Below are 20,333 nucleotides of genomic sequence, written 5' to 3' on the forward strand. Positions count from 1 at the left end.
GAGAGAGAGAGAGAGAGAGAGAGAGAGAGAGAGAGAGAGAGAGAGAGAGATCTTCATACAGGTACCCACAGAGGACAGAAGGTATGGGATGCCCTGATGCTAGAGTTAAAGGCTACTATTATGGGTGCTGGCAACCAAACTCAAGTCCTCTCCAAGAGCAACAAGCATTTGTAACCACTAAGCCATCTCTCCAGACCCTTGTCCTTGATTTTAATACTGCCACAAGGTTAAGAAACTGGCTTTGAGAACTGCCTCAATTAATTACTCACACTGGCTCTGTGTACCAACTCAACACAAATGCAAACCAGCATCCCACCGGGAGACCAGCAGTCAAGAACAAGTGTGTTTGTTACACACATGCATTACTGAGTGTCTTCTGGCTGCGAGGGCCTCTCTAAGGACATTCGATGTAAACCTGGGCATCCCCACTCCACCCAAAATGGTGAGTAGAGGTCTTGAAACACAAACAAAAGTCCAGATGCAAGGACGAGTTTAGGCTGTGTCACAGAGATTAAGGAGTGGCTGCAGAGCTAGCATGATTGATGTTCCTGGGTAGTGACCTTCTGGGAATGGCCATCCCTCCTGCGGCTGTCATGAGGCACATGGAACAACAGAACAGGCCCTAGTGAGAGAGAGTCATTTCTAGAGGCTGATTGTGACAAAGGGTCCACATCCCTTGCTTTGCTCACTGACAAAAGCAACTTCAAGGGAGGAAGGGTTGCTTTCGGCTGAACGTCTGGGGACACAGTCCACCACGGTGGAGCATGCACAGTGGCAGATGGTGATGTGGCACCAACAGCCAGGAAGCAGAGAGACATGAACGATGGTGCCCAGTTTGCTTTCTTCTGTTACCTGAGCCCTCGGGACCACATCTAAGTTACCTCTTCCCTCCTTAGTCCATTCAACAAACCTCCCCACAGACTCATCCAGAGGCTCCTCTCCTAGGCGACCCTAGAGCCGGTCCAGCTGACCATCAGCGTTAACTACCCCAAGGCTCCCAGCCATCCCTGGAGAGGAGCTGTATCTTCTGCTCGGTGGCTAGTTACACCCCTCCTCTCTTCCTCTCCCGTCTAACTCTCTCTCTTCTTCTTCCCATTAAACTCTTAAGAGAAAGAATGCCTGGCACAGTGACAAGAAAATGAGCTCTCAGCCACTGCTGACAAGACAGTGACTACCACAGAGGTCGGATGCGCTCACCCAACTGAATCAGCTAGAAAAGAAGAAAGAGAACAATCTTATGTTTTAGGCTACTGAAGCCTGCACACACTTCAGGAAAAGAGTAAGTACAGGCCTATGAGACCAAGGTCTCTATACAGACCAGTGTGGTGGCTTGCCCCTTGGAATATTGTCCCCAGATGCTACTTTCCTCTTAGGGATTTATCCTTCCTCCACTAGGAGTGCCCTTAGGGTAGCAGTTTGAAAGGGAAGAAACCTATCTCGAGCCATTCATTCCTTTTAGTTTACTGTACTACTTCCCCCAGGAGCTAGAGAAGAGGCTGGGAAACCCAAGTAGATTCTGACATCTTTCATGTCCTCAGCCCTCCCCAGCGTACAAACCGGAAATGAGCCCTGCTTGTCAATCATGGCCCACGTCTGAACTCCGGCTTCTTCCATCCCAGGAAGGGGATTTGCAAAGGTAACTTTTCAAAATGAACCTGAAGAGTCTGTCCCTTGGGGCAGGAGAGGTGCTTCTGATTGAGCTCTCACTGGGGCGCAGGTCACTCACAGCCTCACCCTCCTTGCAGGAGGAAAGAAAAAGGCTGCAAAGCCAGGAATCAGAAACAGGTTCAAACAAATGCTGCAAAATCACTGTCACAGAACTCACAAGGAACAGCCCGGCTAGACTGTGCTTCTAGTTTCTAGAAGGCATCTTAGTGTCATTAGCGCTGGGACTCCCCTGATGTCTGGGGCTTGTTGAAAAGGTCTGTAGCGTGCCCCGGTGGTAGGCCCACACGCCAGCATCTTCGTAGCCTTGGGAGCAAAGGCCAGCGCTGAGGGACAGGAGGGCTGTGACTTTGATAGAATGAAGAAGGTAAGTGTATTAACTACTTTTCTTTGTAACAAAATACCTTGCAAAAACAACTTATTGGAGGAAGAGTTTATCTGGGCTCTGGGTTTGAGGGTCTGCTTTCTCAGTCTGGGTCCACTACTTGGGGAATCTGAAGATGCCTGATGATTGTGCCCAAGGGCCAGGCTGGTGAGACGGCTTGGGGTAGTGTTGCCTGCCACCGAGCCTAATGACTGAGTCCCATCCTTAGGACCCACATGGGGAAGGAGAGAACCCTGTAAGTTGTCCTTTGTCCCCAACTTGTGTGCCATGGCACAGACAAAATAAATAAATGTTAAAAAAAAAAAAGGACAAAGGAGAACAAAATAAACAGCGATGCCGATTGATTGAAATCCTTACATTCTGTGTATTTTACTGAAATAGGAAAGCTGAAGCAAACAAAGCCAACAGCCAATCCAGGCTGTTCTTCCTTTAAGAGAACAAAGATGTTCATGAGGGGGTTGGGAGGATACTGAAGGCAATCACAGGTCCTTCTTATCTTTCTTGGCTTTCCCAACTCCAGGCCCAGTGACGAAAGAGCCCCAGTGCAGAGCTGCACGTCTTCGGAAAGACTCACCTCACTGAGGTAAATAAAAAAGGAGCAGGAGGTCCCATCCACTCCATAGTCTGCGTAGCAGGGATCCGAGCGCCACATGTCTTTCATCCACTGAAAAGAGAGAAGAGGACATGGCTGAGGAGGCCGTGGAGAAGGGGGTGAGGGCATGAGGGGGTGAAGGCATGGGGGGGTGAGGGCATGAGGGGGTGAATGCATGAGGGGTGAGGGCATGGTGTGCTGGGCGGCTCAAGCAGTGGCCCACAGGTAGAGCAAAGCCCAAAGTCCCAGCGCCGAGGGCCAGATGGCCAGATGCTCAGCTCCTAGAGAATCAGAGCAGATGCTTGCCCAGGCAGGGGAGCTCTGTGTACACACAGCGAGGAGGCAAAGGGTGGGAGCGTGTTAGCAGGACCACAGGGGCCCTTCCACGGCACCCTCCGGAGGTGCCATCACCACAGCAAAGGGCCTGCAAGGCAGAGTGCAGGCCAAGGACCACAGAAGTGTCGATGGAAACTGATAGCTGTCCCCAAAGGACACCAGGGAATGTTCCCAGAATCTTTTCGCCATTTTGAATGAGTACTTGAATGAAAACCTTTCTCTGAACACCACTGGCCAGGAATGATCTCCTGGAGCAGGTCAAACAAATATGTTTTCTTTTCCCCCCAAAATAATATAAGGCAAAACAAAAAAAGTTCAGGAGTCCAGGTGTGCACTGGTAACAGCAGCGCGGGGAACAGCCAGGTCAGCCTACTACGTGGACTCCCTGCCAGTAAGAGACCCTGTCTCAAGGGACAGGTGGATGGTGACTGAGGAATGACACGCAGAGCTGACCTCTAGCCTCCTACATACATGAACATATATGTTGACCTGTTGACCTCTAGCCTCCATACGTACATGTACAAACATGTTGACCTGTTGACCTCTAGCCTCCATACGTACATGTACATACATGTTGACCTGTTGACCTCTAGCCTCCATACATACATGTACATACATGATGACCTGTACAACTCACAAGGCCAGGCTGTCGCTCAGTAGGAAGTGCTTCCCAGCATTCGGGAGATCTTGGGCTTGACCTCAGAGTAAAGAATGGCCAAGAGTCTCTGGGCACTCATTTGCATATCCAAATATCACATTTACACTGTAATCTGGAGAGGGAACAGGCCTCTGGGGATCAGGGAGAGGGAAGGAGTCTAAGGTTGCCTGGAAGTGAAGGGCTGGACAAGACAGAGTGGACACCTGAAGTGGTTCAGGTTCTCAGTGTGACCCCGGAGAGCCTCTGCTGACCCACTCCGTGGGAAGGGCAGAGAAGGGTCAACCCCTGCAGTATGGACACACCTGGAAAGGACCCGCTCCAAGGCTCACTTGTCCACTTTATCGTTAGAAAGGGAGAAAGGTGGAGACTGATGGGATGGATAGGCATAGCCCCTGCCTTACCTTGATTTTCCCCTCGCAGTGGGGATAGCCATCCATAGGAGGCAATACACATTTTTCTTGAACTCCATTAATGATATCTGTAAAGAATAAGAAAGGAAAGAACCATGAGATCCACACTACAGATGACCAACATCGTCTGCATAGGCTGAGAGAGAAACTGAAATAGAGAGGTCTACATGGAGCAAGGTTCTGATCCAGGGTGCCTGTCCAGCCCCAGACATGACTGCAGCCATAGCAGGATGCTGCTGCTGGCATACAGGGGCGGCCATCAAGAAGGCTCTGTGGGTTCTTAATAGTCTTGAAAAAGAAAGGTATGTCAGCATCTATAAGATTTGTTTTCTCTTTTTCCCCTTAGCCCCAGTGTGTGCCTGCATTCAGGTACATGAGGGCATACGTGTGCATGTATATGAGTCCAGCCAATAATCTCAGGTGGCATTCCTCAGGAATGTAACATTATGCAGTTTTTGTTTTTATTGTTTTGATATATGGTCGCTCACTGACTTGAAACTCACCATGTAGGCTAGGCTAACTGGCCAGCAAGTCCTAGGGTTCTTCTTCTTCTTTTTTTTTTTTTTTGTTTGAGACAGGATTTCACTTGTAGCCCTGGCTGTCCTGAAACTCATTCTGTAGAACTGCCTGGCCTTGAACTCACAGAGATCCGCCTGCCTCTGCCTCCTGAGTGCTGGGATTAAAGGCGTGAGCCACCACTGCCTGGCTGCAAAGGTTCTTTTGAAGAACCCAATGACCTAGACATTTTACTTAGAACTGAATGGCATCCTATAGGTTAAAAGTACCTGGTTACCTTCCCATCACTGTTTGGAAGGGGTGGTAGGAAGAACAGACAAAAATGAGCCTATAAAACTCCCCCAAACATAGGAACCATGGCCATCTGTACTCCCACTGGCAACTAAGCCAAATCTCCCTGTCAAGATCAGTTGCAGACACTAAGGATAAGCATCTTCAGGAGGGAAGGCAACACTCTGCCCCGGCGCCTCATAACATACTTCCTCTCTCCAGAAAATGCTTTGTGTGTACAACATGGTAGTGTTTCTCCTTGTATACCTGATAGGGATGCACGGCCACCTTATCAGATGGCCCCTGCAGAGTGCGCTTACGTAAGCTCCACCTCTGTTCCAGAGCTTGGCATCAGCCAGAAGCCAGGAATCTCTACATTTGTCCTGGAGAGGCAGCCCTTGCCAACACCCTCATCTCCAGCTTGGCTATACGAACCAGCAGTAATGGCTCAGAGGGGTCACAGCGGAAAACTATCTCCGATTAGCAATGACCTCACGCTACTCATCCTCTGCTTGGCCAGTCTTTATCTAGGCCTTCTTCACACCATGAGACGAGGGGATTTCTACAACTAGCTCCTAGACAGATTTTAGTTACTCTTCCTGCGGCTGTGACAAAACACCATGACCAAAGGCATGGAGAGAAAAGGGTTCATTTGGCTCACAGCCCATCAATCAAGGGAAGCCAAGGCAGGGACTCAAGCAGGGCAGGAATCTGGAGGGACAGAACCACAAACCAGCACTGCTTACTGGCTTGCCCCACATGATTTTCTCTGCTTTCTTCCTTATCCAGTCTAGGACCACCTTCCCAGGGGTGGCAGTGCCCACATCCATTGTTAGTTAAGACAATATGCCACAGGCTTTCCAAAGAGCCAGTCTTATGGAGGCTTCTCTCAGCTCCCTATTCCCAGACATGCTGAGGTTTGTGTGAAGTTGAAAAGCACTAATCAGGACACCACACATTCTAGGCGGACAATCTTCAGGTCACAGGAAGCCTACGCCCAGTGGACTGGAGAAATCAAGGCTTCACCAGCTCTACTGGCAGCCTCACAGGGGACACGGCTTGAGTGTCCCTCTCCAGGGTATGCATAGACTTCACACATGCATAGACTTGGCATTAGGTTGTATGTTCCTAACAGAATATCCAAAATCTATAACCCGAGTTCATTAAGCTCTCATCCACGCAGACATTGCATGGTGAGTACACCCCCTCATGCTCCATCACCCCATTTTTCATTTTTCTTCCCTATTTCTCCTATCCCCCCTTTTGCCACAGACGGTTTTATTTCTTTCATATCTCATATGGATACACCTACCTACATGACTTTCTGGATCTATACGAGATGTAGAGCCACCAAGGAGAGAAAGAGAGAGCATGGCATATGTGTGAAACCAGCTTAATTTCCCTAATATGATTCTCTCCAGTTACTTTTGTTCTTCTTTTCTTGGCAAACAACCCGCCATCAACCTCCATGGCACTTGAAAGCTTGCTTTGTATTTCACCGTTTTTATGGGGTTTAGCTTAGAGAGCTGGGAACAGCATCAGATCAGCACGGCATTTTCCAGGAAACTTCTCAAGGCGTAACTGCTGACCCTCCACTTTTCCCTGCTTCATAAACCTGGAGCCTGGAGAGATGAAAAAGATGCCCGGTGCGACGAGGAAACAAGATTCAAACCCATTAAGCTGTTTCTCTGTGTCAGGCATCAAGAATCTACACTGTCAGGGCTGTTCCCTTTGGGGAGTGTGCATGTGTCTGAGTGTGAGACCCTGTGCGCGACATGCCAAGCATGAAGTGTGGCAGTCGGAGGACAACCTCAGGTATCAGTACTCATCATCCATCTTGTTTAAGACAGGATCTCTTATTTGCTGCTGCATATTGTCAGACTAGCTGGTCCCTGAGCGTCTGTGGATCTCCTGCCTGCACTCCGAATCTTGCCGGACAGACTGCGCCCAGTTGAGCATGGGTTCTGGGGAGTGAATTCAGGCCCTCATGACCGTGTGGTGAGTGTTTTGCTCACTGAGCCATCGCTCCAGCCCAGATTTTCCGTTCAGGTCAAGATCATTTCCAGCCGACTGTGTCTAGGTATTCATGGGTACACCACTGTAATCACCTCGTTCTCGTTCTGGACGGGAAATGTGAGAGCGAGTGTGGAGGAATAAACTGACGGAGCATTATTCTGCTTGGAAAGGCCCCTTCGCTGGGCGCCGGACTTGTTAAGTTACAGCCTGATGCTGTAGTACTGCCTGTGGGGAAACACCGCGGAAACAAACAGAAAATTACATGAAAACACACTGCCAAACAGGGGGCTGGAGAGTCGGCTCAGCATGTAAAGCAACTGCTACACAGGAGAGGGGACCCGAGTTCGGATCCCTAGCAGCCATGTAAATGTCAGGCAGGTGTGATGGCCTGCCTAATGCCAGTGATGTGAAGGTGGCGATGGGATTCCGGAGCACCCTGGCTAGCTAGAGAGGCCAAATTGGTTATGTCCAATCGGCTCAAGGGAGAGGTTCTACCTCACACTGCAAGACGGGGAGCAAGCAACAAAGACATGTGGTATCAGCCTCTTCCTTCCACAGGCATGCTCACATGTACATACATCCACACACATGTCTATGCTGACATACATATGAACACACATATATACAAGTACACACAGGACATATACCTATATAAGCAAACAAAATTTCCAAAAACAATTTAATTAAAACCATCACAAGGTATTTCTACTTCTTTTCAGCATACACTCTGTTCTTTGGTTCTTGCAGGACTATGGCCTCAATTATGCTTCTAAGTTTTAGCAAGCCGTGAAATCAAGGGACACTGCAGAAGAGGGACAGGCCAGAGACATGGAAGACAGCGTGATGTGTCTTCTAAATCAGAGTGCTTTACTAGAACAAGCCCAGCCCTAGTTAGAGCGAAGGCGGTCAGCCGCCCCTCTAGGTCTGGAAGGGTTGAGAGGGAAGATAACTAAAGACAGTCTAAGATGCAGGGGAAGAACTATGACTGGACAGCTGAGCAGGCACTGTTAGCTAAAGGATCATGAACTCCAGGCTCGGAAACCAATGCATTGATTATCACTGCAGGCAATGGGAAAGTTACATGGACTCGGAAACCAATGCACTGATTATCACTGCAGGCAATGGGAAAGTTACATGGACTTGTGAAGTTTGGAGACGGCACCAACCTTCACTGAATAGAAAACCAAAAGTGAAACCTGACATTTGGGATGTCAAAGATAAAACAAAGATAAAAACACACTGAGGATAAGAACATGCTGTGCTCTTAAAGAAAACCCGCCACGTAAGATCTTCACAACTGAATAGGATTTTATATCTAACATAAATTGTTCAGGGTCCAAAATTCAATTTATACTAGTAACTCAGCTGGTAGAGTGCTTGCCTACCATGCACTAGGTCCCTTCCCTGGCACCACATAAAGAGGTGTGCTTACAGACTGTAGTCCCAGGGAGAGGAAGGCAAAAGGACCAGAAGTTCAGAGTTATCCCTGGCTATCCAGTGAGTTCCTTCCAGCATAAACCCAAGTCCCTCCCCTAATGATCCTAATGAGATCCTAATGACATACTTCTGCCAACAAGCCTCCCAACCCCCACAACTTTCCCAAACAGCGCCACCAGCTGGTGAATCGCATGCTTAACTACTGAAATACATATGAGAGACAATTCCCATGGCCTATGCAACAAACCCTTGGGAGCCTCTTTCTTCACTCAAGAATTGTTGCAAAACTTTCTAAGAACTTAGTCACCCTTCCTTGGCTAGGTACTGAGACCTGCAATCACCCAAGATCTCATTCAACCTCAGAGCGACTGTGACAGTAGTCCCTGGGATGCTCGACATCAAACACAGCACACAGACCTCACTGCATCCTTTACTCTTTTGCGGCATTATATTCGTCCTGCAGAATGGGTCTTCTCTGTGCCTGCCTTGCCACCCCTATGTAGTTTTATGTCACAGTGCCTGTGGGTGGAAGCTAAGGGACACTGAGCTTACAATACTTTAGATTTGTGCAACCAGAGAAGCTTGGGTGCTTGCCAATGAATAGAATGGGGTCACAGCACAACACGGTGTGTATAAATTCTCAGAGCTCTGGGGCTGGGAGAGAAAACGGAATTTGCAACACGATGTGGATAATCAGGCTCCTTCTGCATAAATCGGCCTCACTTTCTGTAAGGACATACCTAGTTCTTTATACCATTTTTCCTGCAACAGAATGTTCCTTCAGTATTTTAAGTAACAGCGGAAAGAACATGAAATATCCCACACGGGTATTCAGTGACAACAAGTGGGCAAGGCAGTCACTATTATAAATTGGGAGAATGTTAGCTTTGTATTTCAAAAATATTTTTCTACAAACGTTTCACTATTAAAAAAAGTTTCACTATCTCTTCCAAGAAAAAAATAGCTTTTCTACATGTTTTTTTAAAAAATAAGATATAAACTGACATGTTGAGACATTCTTGCTGTCAATTCTGATGAAAATATGAAACTGTGAAGTAGGTGGAAAATATTAAGAATTCGAAGTGATACTGGCCACCACTGGATGGCATTCTCAGGTTGCGCCATGGGTGATTTTTAGGGCTACTCTACTTACTCTCTTTTTGCAGTACACAAGAAAGGGCAAGAGCCTTTCAGAACCCCGTACCCCACAGGCAGTTCCCGGAGGAAGGGATGCCGCAGGGAGCTGTCCTTGTGGAACCGCGGCAGCCCCTAAAATGTGCGCTCGTACTTCTTTTTTTCAGCCCCACAAATGTCCAGGGCTTTTGCTTTTTTCTAAGTAAAAAACTAGAAAGATTTACTCTACACATGTGTGCATTTGTATTTCTTATAATTGGGGAAGAAAAGAAAATAATACAGGATTAGAGACTATGGGAGAAGACTGGCAATGTCCTTAAGCTATATTAAGTACAAATTACGTTTTACAAGCCTTCATTGAAACATGTGAATCAATTAAGAAAAGCAGTCAAGGCTGGGTCCACCTTTAATCAATGTAGAGGCAGAGGCAAGTGTATCTCTGTACATTCTAAGTTAGCCTGGTCTACCTAGGTAAGTTCCAGGGCGGCAGATGATGTAATGATGGGTGGGGAGATAAAGATAAGAAAGTAAAGGTCAGCAACCTGGCTCAGCAGGAAAAGGTGCTTTATGCCCAACCTGTGATCTAAGTGTGACCCCTAGGACCCACAAGGTGGAAGCAGAAAACTGACTCTGACTTCCACGTGTGTGCCACGGCACACAAACTTTTCTTCACAAAATACATACATATTTTTAAAAAAATCAACATAGTCAGCTTCAGATGACATGAATGCCACAAAGAACTGACAAGGAATTCAAAGCAGCTACGATAAGATCGAAGACAAAAAAAAACAATCCACAACTAAAAGAATTCTCAGCAGAGAAAAGAATACTTGGAAGAGACACACACACGCACACACAAAGAATTTGAGAGATGTAAAATAGACTACCTGAAATAAGAAATTCATGACTAAAAGTAATAGTAAACTAGAGACAGCTGAAGAACAGACCAATGAATTAGAAAACAATTGAAATGGACCATAAAGGCAGGAGGAAATAATATAAGCAAAGCCTGTGACATGGGAGAAGATAGACAAACGGACACCAAGAGACAACGTTCTGATGTTTAGCTTTAACTGTCAAGGTCATACAATAGAGAACATGGAAGTCTCAACAACCCACTGTCTGTAAGGTTGGCCTGTGGACATTTATTTGGGTTAACCGAGACTGGACAACCTGGCCAGCCTGACTGTGAGCTGCAGTTTCAAGGCATGGGCCCTGGACTCTATAAAGAGAACGCTACAACAAGCAGGAATGCAGGCAGCAAGCAGGCATGCAGGTAATCCTTTCTGCCCTTGGTTGTGGGAAAGACTAGCTGCTTCAAGTCACCTTTAAGTCCCTACAATGAGGGGCCAGAACATAGAATTTAAGTCAAACAAGCCCATTCTCCACTGAGCTGCACTTTGTCAGGGTATTTTTTACCATAGCAACATAAAGGAAACGAGAACAAACGGAAAACAAAAATGTTTGAAGAAATAATAGCCAACAACTTTCCAACTTTATTTAAAAAAAAAAAAAACGTTAACTTCAGATCTAATAATTCAGTGACTCACACAGAAGGCAGAGACAATTATGTTTGTTATAACCAAACCGCTAAAGGTCAAAGACGATGAAAAACGTTAAAGGCAACGAAAGAAAAACAAGACACATTACATAAAAGGCAATAAAGACAGCAACACCGCCTGACTTATCAGAAGAGCTGAAACCAAACAAAACAAAGCAGATTTGCTGTGTAAGTATTCAGAGAAAACTTACTGTTAGCTCCAAATGTTAGCTACATCCTTGAAAAATGCCAGCCAAAGATAAATAAATAAACAATGCCATTTTTTAGAAAAGAAAATGAGAAACTGCACCACTTGCAGAACTGTACAGCAAAAAAATAAGAAGAAATCCTTGGGGTTGAAAAGGAAATGCAATCAGATAATACTGTGAGTCTACAAGGAAATGGAAAAAATCAGAGACGCGACGCTAGTATAGGGCTGGAGGCATGCATGGGTAGACTGCTAGCTGTCAAGAGCAAGGACCTGTGGGGGCTTTGTTTGTTTTGTTTCATTTTGTTTTCCTTGTACACAGAAAAAGTTGAGTGTAGCACCGTATGCTTGTGTCCCCAGCATGAGCGAGGCAGAGACGGGGTCCCAAGAGTTTTAGCCTGTCTGTCAAATAAAATAGGGGAGATCCAGGCCAACGAGAGACCCTGCCACTAAATAAATGGAGAGAGGGAGGGAGGGAGGGAGGGAGGGAGGGAGGGAGGGAGGGAGGGAGAAATGGTAGAGGAAGGCCCCTGAAACTGGCATCTGCCTTCCACAGGCACACACATCCGTGCGTACCCACTCACACACAGGAGAAATGTTAATATATGTTCAAATAGAAAACTAAGGGGTTTTTTGTTTGTTTGGTTTGGTTTCCTTGTGTGTGTTGCGTCTTCTTCTTCTCCTCCTCTTTCTCCTTCTTCTTCTTTTTTCCTTTTTGAGACAAGGTCTCTCTTATAACTTGGGCTGTTTTGGGTCTTACTATATAGACCAGATTGGCTTTGAACTCGGAAATACCTGCCTGCCTCTACGTCTCAAATGCTATGATTAGAGGTATGTCCCACCAGCCACCAGGCCCAGCTTCTCCTTTATTTCTTTTATCATGTTTCTACTTAATACAAAAATCACAATAGGGAGTAATGAGGATTAAGAGATTTCTAGACGTACCTAAGTACAATACTCGAAAGGATGGTTGATCAACATGAATTAAACATGAGCCTGTAATATCATAGCCCTTTTATCTTTATGGGATATTTGCCAAGGACCCCAGTGTTTTCATGAAACCAGTGTCTACATACACTGTGCCTTCTAATCTATATGCATATGACAATATGTCATTTACAAATTAGGTATAGCAAGATTAACAATAACTAAGGATAAAATTCAATTATCACAATATACTCTAGCCAAAGCTATTTAGTGTATATAGAAATTATAGAGGATTTGTTCTTCTTAAAAGAGATTTAGCCAGGTGTGGTGAAGTATGCCTTTAGTCCCAGCACAGTGGAAGCCGAGCAAAGTGGATCTGAGTGTGAGGCCAGTCAGGCCTACATAGCAAGCTCTAGGCCAGCCAAGACTACACAGTAAAACCCTGTCTCAAAAATAAAAATGCCAGAAAGATGATACTTTTATTTTCAACTATTTGTGTATCTATGTAGGTGTTTACACCTTTAAACATAGTGCCCCTGGAGGCCAGAACTGGAGTTACGGGTGACTGTGAGCAGCCTGAAAGGTACTGGGAACAAACTGGGTCCTCTGGAAAGGTCTGAAGTGCTCTTAAGCCCAGAGTCGTCTCTCTAGACCTCGGAGGATTTGTTCTTAATGGAGATCTTAAAAACCTTAGCACACACATTCTTTCTTTGTTTAAGTCAAGAGTTTACGGAGGATTTTCTCTCAAAGGAAGTCCTTCAAGGCGTCTCATAGCCATACAGGAATGGCAGTGTTTTAACTCCCATTATTAAGCTTTGGGCCATTATTAAGCAAAATAAGGGCTACTTGAACAAAACACTGCCCTGGGATGATTGCTAAGAGACTAGCTGCTGGGCAGCATCCATGGCAGCAAATCACAGTGGGTCCCTTCTAGGAAGGATAGCACAAGAACTCATCGCACTGCGCGGGACTTCAAAAGCACTAATTATTTCTGCAATTTTCCCATTTACTCGCACAACGTAAAAGCTGCTGATTATTTCTGGAATTTCCCATTAACCTTTCTAGATCACAGTTAACCCACGTAACTGAACCTAATCCAAAGCAAAACCATATATCAGGGCGGGTACTGTTAAGTCTAGGCAGGCTGTATGTCCCAGCTTCACTGCTGTTGCTCTGATAATGTGCCCTGACCCACAACAACAGGAGGGAGAAAGGGCTTATTTGACTTCCCATCCCAGGTTACATAAAATCATCATTTCAGGTAAGCCGAGGCAGGAGCTCAAGCATTCTATCCACGGTCAAAAATAGAGAAAAACCAATACACCCCTACTGCATGCTTGCTGCTTCCTTAGCCCTTATCCTATATAATGCAGGACACACCCCACATACACTTAGGGAAGGGTGTCACCCACAGGGGGCTATGGCTTCCTACATCTATTAACAATTAAGATATACCCACCAACCCCTAGACATGTCCATGGGCTAACCTGATCTAGGTTAACCCATCACTGAGATTCTCTTCCCAGGCGTCCCTGGGCTATGTCAAGGTGACAGCGTACACTCTCACACAAGTACTAAGAAAGCACATTGTGATATGCCCGACGGGGGCTGGTAAACACCCTTCATCCCGGTCCAGATCTGCGGACTGCCTACTTTTCTATGTAAAGTTGTGTTTCAGGCGATGCCATGCGGTCATATTTCCACAGCTGATATACGCACTATAATGACGGTTCTACAGCTGCAAGGAGGTTAAAACCATGAGCTTGTGGGGTTAAACCAGCTCACAGTCAGTCCTTTGAGTGCACGGAGTCTACTGCTGAGTTGGTTTTTCTTCGTGTCTAAGTGATAGAGCTGGTAATGACTCAATTGGAGGCTCTCCCCAACCCCGCTCTGCACTTCTGCACACGATTCACACCTCAAAACCCAAACCCAAACCGTGTGTGCCTCTGTGAGGAGGTCAGGCTGACGTCAGGCGTCTTCACCAACTGCTCTCCATTATTTTTTTTTTTTACACTTTATTGTTTTCAATTGAGCTATACATTTCTCCCCGCTCCCCTTCATGGGCATGCATTGTGAGCACATTCAACTCCCTTTACTCTCTTCTGTTCCACTTCCTTTACCCTGAACCCCTCTTCCCAACTAGTCCCCAAGGGCTACACAATTAAGGAAACGGCACAGCCTCATGGAACGATAGTATCTCCACAGGAAGGGCGGCTTCACGGGCACCTCCGCTATCCATAGTGGAAAGTTGGAAGGCCCGGTCCACAGTATCCACAGCTGCCACGCATTCATGGCTTCCATTGCCACGCTGTATCCGGATGGCCACGTATTTCACAGCACTCTTCCTCTTCCTCATCCTCCAGCTCCTAAACTTTTTCTTCATCTTCTTCTATAATGCTCCCTGGGCCTTGGGAGTAGGGGGACACATTTTATTTCTTGAGAAAGGATCTCTCACTGGGCCTATGATTTGGAGCAGGCCAGTGAGCTCGGTCTCCACTTAGCTTTTTGACATGTGTTCTAGGGGTTGAACTCGGGTCCTCATGCTTGTGTAGCAAGCGTTTTACTGACTAAGCCATCCCTTCAGCTGCCAGCCTACCCATCCTCTGCTCTAGTTCCAATTTGTCCTTCCAGCCCTGTGGGTGTCAAACCCGTCAACAGACACAAAGACAACAGCCCTTGCAGACACCGTTAAAGTAGCTTCCACACCTGCGTGGAGCCAAATCCCTTTAACAAATCCCTTGATGTACACACGTTCTCCAAGCGGCTCTGCTGAGTTAATCTCCACTAATACAAATAGAGGAAAGTTGAAAAGCCAAAGTTAGTGCTTAGAAAAGATGAACGGCATATATAATTCCTGCTAGTGAGAATAACTGAGAAGAGGGGAAAAAATAAACAGCAATGGGAAGGATGGAGGGACAACCCTACACACTCCAAAGATGTACAAGAAGACCGAGAGGCAGAAGAACTACCTTACTATTTAGGTAATGTGACAGGCTCGTGGGTCTATGTCAGGGTAATTCATTAGACCGCACAAACTGGAAACAGCTTGCATGCTCAACACCTGCAGAATCGATAAGTCAACTATGTTATGGTCAAACAACTGAACATTACTCTCTGGTTAAAACCCCAATATATGCAACAAGGCAAATATACCTGAAAAACCTCACGCCGGGCTTAATGAAGCCCTTCTCTACATGTTCATACTCTAAAATCGTGTTTCTAGGAAGCCAAGAGGAGGCAAAATTAGTATACAGTGATAGACATCAGAGTGACAACTGCTTTCCTGGGACAGACAAACAGAGGAGGCATGAAAGACCACTGGGGTGGTGGACGTGTTCTTCACCTCGCCTGCGCTGCTGCCGAGATGCATGGATACACTGACTAAAGCTCACCAAACTGTGCACTTAAGAGCTGCGCCTTGCATTATGCAGAATTCTGCTCACACAAGCTTTAATTAAGCGGTGTTGAAAAAGGATGCTTTTTGTTTTCCGATTGCCATTTTTTAAACCCCTTTATAGCCAGCTTTCAATGTACTGCCCTGGGCTTGTGGAGCTCTGAGTTCAAGCTCCAATTTCCATTGGAAGCAAGGGCAGTGATGTCAAGCAGAATAGAACGAGGACCTTAGTGTCAAGCAGAACCTGCTTATAAAGTGGTGTTTTGTTTTGATTTTCAAGACAGGGTGTCTCTGTAGCTTTGGAGCCTGTCCTGGAACTAGCTCTTGTAGACCAGGCTCGAACTCACAGAGGTTCACCTGCCTCTGTCTCCCAAGCACCTAGATTAAAGGCGTGTGCCACCACCGCCTGGCTACAGTGTTTTACTGTCATTGGCAGCACTGAGGTGTCCCTGGTGGGAGTGGGTGAGTTTACTGTGTGTTTACAGTTCCTAGCCTGAGCCCAGAAGGGTTTCAGTAATAATCTTTACTCCCAAGGGAAACAGCATGGGGGCAGAGTCACCGGCACCCAGCACCCTCAAAGGCTGAGAGGAAGAAAGGCTGTGATTTCCCTCCCACTCCTGTCTGCAGACTTTGACAGATGTCAGCCAGCCACTTGACAATGTGCAATCTCGTTTCTCAGCTGACTCACAGTACCTGGTTTTCTGCCTCACATGTGGGTCTCCAAAAATAGCCCCGAATGGATAAGATGGTCTAAATGAGGGACCTGGGAGAAGTCATCAGGAATTTAAATTTTCCCAGCACCGACGTCAACTTGCCAGGATCTGGAATCACCTAGGATCACAGTGGGCATGTCTGTGAGGGAGTTTCTAGGCTGGCTTGGCTGAGACCGGAGGACCTATCTTAACTGTGGGGGACATCATTCTCTGGGCTGAATGAAGGGGATAAAGCGAGCTGAGTACCAGCGTCCATCTCTCTCTTTCTGACTGTGGATGCCATGTGACCAGCCTCATGCTTCTGCCATCATGTTTTCCCCACCATGATGGACTGTACCCTCAAACCATGTACCCAGATAAACCCTTCCTCCCCGTGTTGCTTTTGTCAATGAGGAAAGCAAGGGATGCGTCCAGCTAGAAAACCAAGTGAACAGAGTTCAGCTGCTTCCTGCAAAAGTCACACCCAATAATCAAAAGGTATGGGGAGTCCATCCCTTCTTCACTTTGGATCGTCTCATTAGGATACAGATGTGAACAGAATCTAAACCTCTGCGAAAGAGGAGTCACCAGTGGCCTCCACGTCACGTGACACACACTTGACAGGATGAGTGGAGAGATGATTGACAGGATGAGTGGAGAGATGCATGGTCACGGCAAGCTTATGGGAAAGGCAAGGAAAGATGTGTTAAGAAGGAAGCTTTTTGTGTGCTTGAAGGAAGAGTAACGGTTAGTATTGTTGATTTGACAGGCTCTAGAATTACCAAGGAGAGAAATCTCCACACGTGCCTGAGAAGGAACATTCACGTTTGGTTAACTGAGCTGGGAAGAAGCATCATCACATGGACTGGGGTCCTGGACTAAATGAAAAGGAGAAAGTGAGACAGGCTTAGTGGCGGTGGCGGGTGCAGCACATACCTTGAATCCCAGCACTCGGGAGGCAGAGACAGGCGGAGCTCTACAGACGGAGAATTCTAGGACAGCTAGGGCTGTTACACAGAGAAACGCTATCTTGAAAAAAAGCAAAAAATATTTTTTTCTGGTTTCCTACTGGTTTCTCTTAGTTTGCTTCTATGTTTGTTCTACAGGTACAACAAAGTCATGCCTGAGTGGTCAGCTTGGACCCTCCCAGATTCGTATATGCTAATTTATGGACAGCTAATTAAAACCCTTATTACTGTCTCACTTCCCAGGTCTCCATATTAAATCCTGGCTCATCCCCTAGTTTAAAGCTTGGCCTAATCCAGAAAGCATCCTCAGTCTAGGTGGTGGTCAGGTTCCCACTGTCACCAGCTGAGACATTGGAGGCCGGAGTTTTCTGCACACTGCTCCAAATTAGGTCAATTCCATTTATCAATGAAGCTGCCGGTGTTCCCAGCATGCCTTGCCCAGCTTCCAAGGCCAGGTTTGGTGGGTGGCAGGAACTCCAGGCAAAAAGGCTCTTGTACAGATTTACGAGCTTGTCTGGAGGCGTTACTTCTCAATTTGGCGGGTGTCGTGAGCCAACTGCCAAAGCTCGAAAATGGTGGCATTTCAGAATCCCATCCAGATTCATTACTGATCTCTTCATTTTAAATTTTTATTTTGTTTTTTTTTAAAAATATTTTCCTATTTATTTGTGTGTGAGATGTGTGTGGTATTACGTGGAGTGTGTGGGGTGGGAGGGGAGTCAGGGGACAAGTTGTGAGCGTTGGGTTTCTCCTTTCATCACGTGGGTTCCGAGGTTAAATTCAGGTCATTGGGCTTGGCAGCAAGTGCCTTTCCCTGCGAAGCCATCTTGTTGGACCCTTAATTTTTATATTTTTGCTGAGGATTTTCCAGGCTATTTTCCTTCCACCACATTGAAAGACCTGCCTCCAAACACTAAGACTACAGAAAGAACTATACTTACTATGAAGCTTATAATCATAATTATCACTTAACCTTCCTTATATGGGTTCTACAGATATTACTATGGGAATATTACTTTTTTTTTCTCATTCTAATCAAATAGCAAGTCTAATACAGAAAAGAAAGGAAAGCAAAGAAAACTAACAGAAGACAGAGAGGGCAAAATTAAATAGATTAACATCTACAGAATACAGTCTGTCATAATCTCCACTGTCTCGTGTACTCTCTACAAATACAGAAAGTGATTTTTCTTTCTTTCAGGCAATTAAAAAATGAACTTTGTAAAATGAAATGGAGGAACGTAGGAGAGGGTAAGAGGGAGAAACGAAACCTTAAGCTTTAGTCATGGGCTACAAGGAGGGAAAAAAGATGAGTATTTAACCTTCCATCAATAAAAGTGGGAGCCAAAGACATTAAGAACAGGAAACACACAAGGACTAACCAAGTGAGCCAGGCAGCCACTCCCTCAATACCAAGCCAAGTAATTGATATTTAGTGCTTATTTAGTGCCCACAAATTCCAGACTTTGTCTCCTGGTTCTTATATGTCTCCGCTTGTTACATAGATACATACCCATGGCGGGTGTGTAAATTCTCTGCCACTTTTGAAAAGTATCAGGAGGCCATCCTCAGTTCCCCATGAAATGTAATGATTTTTGTCTGGCCCCGCCCTCCTCTCTCAACCCTACCTCTTGGCCTCAGTGACCAGCATCACGGTATTCCTGTTCTAGGAGTCAAAACTCAGTTCAGAACGACCACGTTACGTGTGGGGCGGTCAGATGTCAGTAGCTAAAACTCTCTGCTATCTGAACAATCTCACCTCTCCTTTCCATCTCCCACAAAAAAGCTGCAGTTGTTTTCGGTTCCCGCTAAGACTCATCAAAGACTCTGGAGCTTGGAAACTATGTTGTGAAACGATGTCAGCCATCCATCCCACACCGAAGCAAAATTAACATGAAGACAGGGGAGCATTTGTTGGGCCAAGATTAAGCAGCTGAACCAAAACAGAGACTTGAACTTGGCAAAACCCAAGCTTCCGGAAACAACTCTTGTTGGGTATCTGAGGCTGCCCAAAAGAATCATCGATGGTTTCCAACTGAAACTCTGAGCAGTCCTTTTTCTGGTTGGCTCATGCCAAGAACAGCGGCGGCAAGCCAGGAGCCAGGCAGTACTGTTGCGCTTGCCATCCTCTGGGAAAGTCTAGATAATAAATCAAGATGGAATGAATCTTTAGTAGAGCGGTAATAAAACTACCGATTAGCATTACCACGGAGACAAGCAAGAAGAAAGGGGAGAGCTGCTGACAGGAAATATTGTCAACACCATCAAGACAGTTTTCCAATTATAACGTATTTCCTATCTCTACTGCTTACAAATGACTACATCAAGACTCCAAAATATCTCGCTTTCCCTGCCTGAGTTGTGAAAGCCATGTAGCTGGTTAGGCTACTGCATTCCCAACTCCACTGCCAACTATAGCAGACACTTCCAGCGTAATCCAGAGATAGTCAACTCATGAGAACTTTAACCACAGATGCTAGATATTTCTGGCTATTTCCTTGTTCGTTTCCAATATTCATGACTAATAAACAGCCTCCAAATGTCAGCGAACATCTGGGGCATCCAAAATTACATTTCTTGGACCTGCCTTTTATAAAACCACAGCCCTCAGCCTAAATTCCCACAACAGGCCTTGACCAGCAGTGGCCTACAGCTCAGACAAGGGTTACTTTAGGGCATAGTGGTGGTTAATCCTCATTTGTTAATCTGCCTGGATTTAGAGTCTCCATGGAGACACACCTCTGGTTGTATCCGCAGAAGTTTAACTGACAGAGAAGCCCCAGCCTGCGTGTGGGCAGCACCATCCTATAACTGTGGTGCTGAACTGAATGAAAAGGAGAAAGTGAGCTGAGCACAAGAGTCCATCTCTCTCTGCTTTCTGACTGTGGATGCCCTGTGACCAGCTTTCTCCTGATACCATGGCTCTCCTCATCACGGACTATATCCTCAAACTGAGCAAAAGAAGCCCTTACATCCTTTAGATGCTGTCAAATATTTTGGTCACAAAAAGGAGAAAAGCAAGTAATTCAGTTGTGTGTGTGTGTGTGTGTGTGTGTGTATGTAACTTTGTCTCAGAAATACATATATCATATACTGAATAGTTAGCAGTTTTGGAGGCAAATAAAATCCCTAAGTTAAGACTTTAAACTAAGGCTAATGGGGGGAGAGGAAATTAGATGAAAACT

The 20,333-nt window shown here is 46.0% G+C and overlaps 1 protein-coding gene across 2 annotated transcripts in view; it reads right to left on the reverse strand.

The window, feature by feature from the left end:
* The window catches only part of Mgat5 (alpha-1,6-mannosylglycoprotein 6-beta-N-acetylglucosaminyltransferase), a 295,861-nt gene that overhangs the window by 129,219 nt on the left and 146,309 nt on the right, over window positions 1–20,333 (reverse strand). For both annotated transcript variants that reach the window (XM_026779700.1, XM_013346690.2), the window contains exons 4-5: window positions 4,038–4,114; window positions 2,625–2,714 (exon numbers count right to left, since the gene is read on the reverse strand). In XM_026779700.1, the coding sequence (XP_026635501.1) occupies window positions 2,625–2,714; window positions 4,038–4,114 (167 nt within the window). The remainder of the gene's footprint in view (window positions 1–2,624; window positions 2,715–4,037; window positions 4,115–20,333) is intronic.

This window comes from Microtus ochrogaster, chromosome 6, assembly GCF_000317375.1.
Source record: "Microtus ochrogaster isolate Prairie Vole_2 chromosome 6, MicOch1.0, whole genome shotgun sequence".
In the NCBI taxonomy this organism is placed as follows: Eukaryota; Metazoa; Chordata; class Mammalia; order Rodentia; family Cricetidae; genus Microtus; species Microtus ochrogaster.